We start from the raw sequence: 4,064 nt of genomic DNA on the forward strand, positions 1-4,064 counted from the left end.
ATTAATTATTCATGCAATAACTAACTTAACTAAGTTAACCACCTATATTTGAATTTGAATTACATGTCAACAAAACAAACATGTGCGTATGTAGAATAGATGGTAGAAAAGAGTTGTATATATTTAGTTGGCCTAAAAAATTGTGAATGCTAGCATAGAAGCATCTAATGGAATTTCATAACCTCTAAAATGTTTGAGGGTGTCATTTTGATGAAAAAAATATTTTTTCGACATGTATATATTTTTCTTTCAAATGACACTTTCTAAATAGTAAAGAAGATCTATCAATTCTCATATCATGGGATTATTTAAGAGTCTCCAAAAAAGGATTTCATTGCAAACTTGGCATTTGAACTTCAACTTCAAAAGATTCTAAATGAATTGAACACAGTTTTTCTTCAATATAAAATTTCATAACTCTAGATTCTAATAGACTATCCATTAAAAATGTATTCTTTTGTTTATATTATTAAAAGAGAACTATGTATAATCCATCCAAAAAATCATCATTGATATGTATCAGAAAGTCCCAACCACCAAATGATAGATTTAATTCAGATATGTGGGACAGGGGAGAATTGTAATTTACACAAATAAATATCTCCAAACTATAGTACAATTGGCACATGATACCCTTATGCTAAAAAACTTTTTCCTTTCTTAATTTTTTTTAAACATAATGTGTCACATTAAGGGCAACTAATCAAAGAAAAAAATGAATCAATAATGTGTCTGATATCGATCGAACAACTACGACTATACTGATAGCGCGTTAATCTTTTTTGGGACTAGTAGACAAAACTATCAACTGAATTGACTTAACGAAACATAACATAGCGTATGGGATGAGTCTCTCTCTCACCTAATCATAAATAGTAGTAAATATATGCAAAATACTTGAGCACATGTTTTCTGAAAGTTGGGTCCATGCATCACAACAAGAGAACACAAAGTATCAGAAACAAACACAAACATATCAGAAAGCTCAATTTGAATTGTCCTTGATTGCTATTACTACTACCACCCATTTGAAAAAAGTAGATATATTGCATAACAACTTAATATATATGCTTTCCAGTCAAACAACTTAAGTGTGAAAATCTGAGACATGTTTTCTTTTTTAATAACTTTTCTTCATGTTGAAGAAACAAACATATATATTATAATAAAATGACACAAAAATCTTAATGTGGTCCCCTACATAACACAATAAAGATCACACCTTTTGCTAAAGAAAATTCACCCCAGCCACACATAACATCTTGATCTTTAACTCTTTCTTGGCAGTATCCACTATCCACCATCAACTCATTATCATCAAAATAATAACTTCATTCATCTGTCATGTATATAGTAATAAAGTATAGTATTAAATAACTTTGAACAAAAATAATATAATATAGTATTAATAACAAAAATGACACAAAAAAACAAAGGAATATTGATAAGTGATAATGAATAATGATAATGATACTGATAATGATAATAATGATAATGAACCTGTTGGAATTCTGGAGTTGGAAGCAAGATCTAGCCAAGAATCTGTGTTCTTTGGTGTCCACTCACCAAAGAAATGATGAAGAGGTTTCTGAGTTGTCTCACTTTCTTTGTCCTTGTTTGTTGTTGGTCTTGTTGATTTGAAGTCTGTGCCTAAAACAAAACAGTGTTGTTCTTGTTGTTGCTGTTGTTGTTGCTGTCTTGGATTATCATCATTGATGTTCTGAAATTGTGAGCTTGCATATGATGATGACTTAAAGGAATTCAGTTGTTGTTGTTGATATGGATCATGATAACTCCTAGAAGAACCAGAAGCTTCTGGAAAGAAAGTTCTTTCATCCACAGTTCCATCTCTTATCCCTTGAACTTGCACATGCCTCCTTTATCATAAACAATCAATTATTACATAAAAAACAAAAACTAGTATTTTTTTAAGGTTTCTGTCACACAACAATATATATTTTAAGGTATCTGCAACAATATACCTATAGTCTTTTTCATCCTGAGAATAAGATCCAGAATCCAGAAAGAGGTGATGAGTAGTAGAACCATCATGATGAGGTTGAAACTCAGAATGATCAAGAGGTTTAGAGCCAGTGATAGATTGCTGAGAATAATTGAAGTAAGGGTTTTGGTAGGGTTGAGAAAAGTGTTGTTGATGTTGATGTTGAGGTTCATGAAAAGGAAAAGAAGAAGGTGAGGTTAAGGTGGAACTGTTGTTCAAGGAGAGGTTTCTGGTATTGGTTTGAGATTGAGATTGAGGTTGAGGTTGAGATTGAGATAGAGAGATTGTGTTTGTGTTTGTTGATGTTGTTGATGATGAAGAAGACACAACTAGTTCCACAGGCTTTCTTGAACGGTTTCTACCTCTGTGCATGTGTCTTTCACAGTACTTAGAGTCTGGATATGCTTCCTTTGAACATCTCCATTTCTTGCCATCTGTTCTTCTGCACCTTCCTGGCTCTGGGTCTACTTTTCTGCCAAATCCCATTTCAAAACATCCCCACCCAACTGCACCATACACAGTTATCACAACAAATATATAATAATAATAACAATAACAATAATAATAGTAATAGTAACAATAACAGAAACTTTATTATATAAAAAACTTACTTGGAGGATGTGGAAAGATTCTTGAAGATATAGAACTGTCCAAGCTTCTTTTGATGGAGAAGATAAGATCTGGAGGAATAGGTGTACCTGTAACCATGTATTTGAAAACAAGGGCTTGTTGTTCAAGCTCTTGCCATTGATTTGGTGTAAAAGGTGACCTATTTCTTGAACTTGCACTACTACTCATCATGCTTTTTTTTTCTTTTCTTTTGAGAGTTTTTTTTGTTGTTTCTAAGTTTTTGAGGTTTTTATTATATTGTGTTGCTATCTATGTTATGCATGTGTTGTGTTGTTGGGTTGTGGCAACTCTTGAGGTTTTGTTTTGGCTATGTGGTGGATGGAAGAGTGAATGAGTGTGATGTTATAATGACTGCACCTCTCTGAGATGGTTTCTGTAAATTTTGGTCTGCACCTGCCTTTGTTGTTGTTGCTGCTATTGTCTCTGACATCTTTTACAGAAATTCATAAACTAATGTACAAAGAAAAAAATAAAAATTTTATTCAAATGCATGTTAGTAGTCCATGCACCTCTTTGGTTTTGCTGTCTCCACATCATTCTTTGAAAACAGTGCCATTAGATTATGTGTAAGTGTAAGCTGCTTAGATACCTATAGTCACTATTATATGATATTATATAATATATAGTATAGTATTTTCAACCTAGATAAAAAATGATGGTAAGAAAAAGATGATGCTTTTATAAAAAAAATACTTTTATGCTGTATTGATTTTTGTAAATATATAATATTAAGTAAGAAATTTTAACTAAAATGGACAGTTGAAAAAAAATTTTTATTGTATCTAATTAATATACACACATCAAATCTTATTGTGTTAAGCGTTTGGTGTAACACCCAAGATCAACGAGGATATGGTGTGATTGTCGCTGCATAAGCTATGACAATAAAAAACTCCCGAAATCGAAAAAGGCGAGAAGTGGTCGCTGAATTCACATCGAAATGAGCGGGATTTTGAGCCTGTACAAATATAGAATTGCATGGTCGACGAAAGACTTATAAAGATTGATTGGTACTACATTTACCAATAAGGTGCTGTATCTTCTTTTCGGTAGTTTAACAGAAAATTTTCAATAGTTAAGCATGCTTGACTTGGAGTAGTATTTGAATGTCTGACCTTCTGGGAAGTTTCTCGGAATGCATGTGAGTGAGGACAAAATATACTAAAAAGACTCGTGTTGGTTTGTGGGATCAGTCAATAATCATGAAAGTAGTTTGAGGCGTTACAAATGGTATCATAACAAATCTCTCCCAGTACGATGTGGTTCGAGGATGAACCAAGCGGAAGCTGGCAGGCATGTAACACTCGAGGCCGACGAGGACAACGAATGGTTGTCGGTGCATGAGGCATGACAATGAGACACTCACGAGGTCGAAGAAGGCAATGAGTGGTCGCCGAATTCACTTCGAAATAAGATGGATTATAAGGCTGTG

At 33.1% G+C, this 4,064-nt stretch overlaps 1 protein-coding gene across 2 annotated transcripts; it reads right to left on the reverse strand.

The window, feature by feature from the left end:
• Window positions 1-1,051: 1,051 nt before the first annotated feature.
• On the reverse strand, window positions 1,052-3,148 carry LOC131618185 (growth-regulating factor 5-like). 2 transcript variants are annotated; one of them, XM_058889449.1, is made up of 4 exons: window positions 2,614-3,148; window positions 1,983-2,508; window positions 1,501-1,874; window positions 1,052-1,339 (listed from the first exon to the last, which is right to left on the reverse strand). In XM_058889449.1, the coding sequence occupies exons 1-4, from the start codon at window positions 2,801-2,803 to the stop codon at window positions 1,332-1,334; spliced, it is 1,098 nt and encodes a 365-aa protein (XP_058745432.1). In that variant the 5' UTR covers window positions 2,804-3,148; the 3' UTR covers window positions 1,052-1,331. The 2 variants fall into 2 exon arrangements, with proteins under 2 accessions (XP_058745432.1, XP_058745430.1); XM_058889447.1 differs by having other exon boundaries at window positions 1,055-1,339; window positions 1,501-1,877; window positions 2,614-3,135.
• Between the last annotated feature and the right edge of the window lie 916 nt (window positions 3,149-4,064).

The sequence above is a fragment of the Vicia villosa genome, linkage group LG7, assembly GCF_029867415.1.
Source record: "Vicia villosa cultivar HV-30 ecotype Madison, WI linkage group LG7, Vvil1.0, whole genome shotgun sequence".
NCBI classification, from domain to species: domain Eukaryota; kingdom Viridiplantae; phylum Streptophyta; class Magnoliopsida; order Fabales; family Fabaceae; genus Vicia; species Vicia villosa.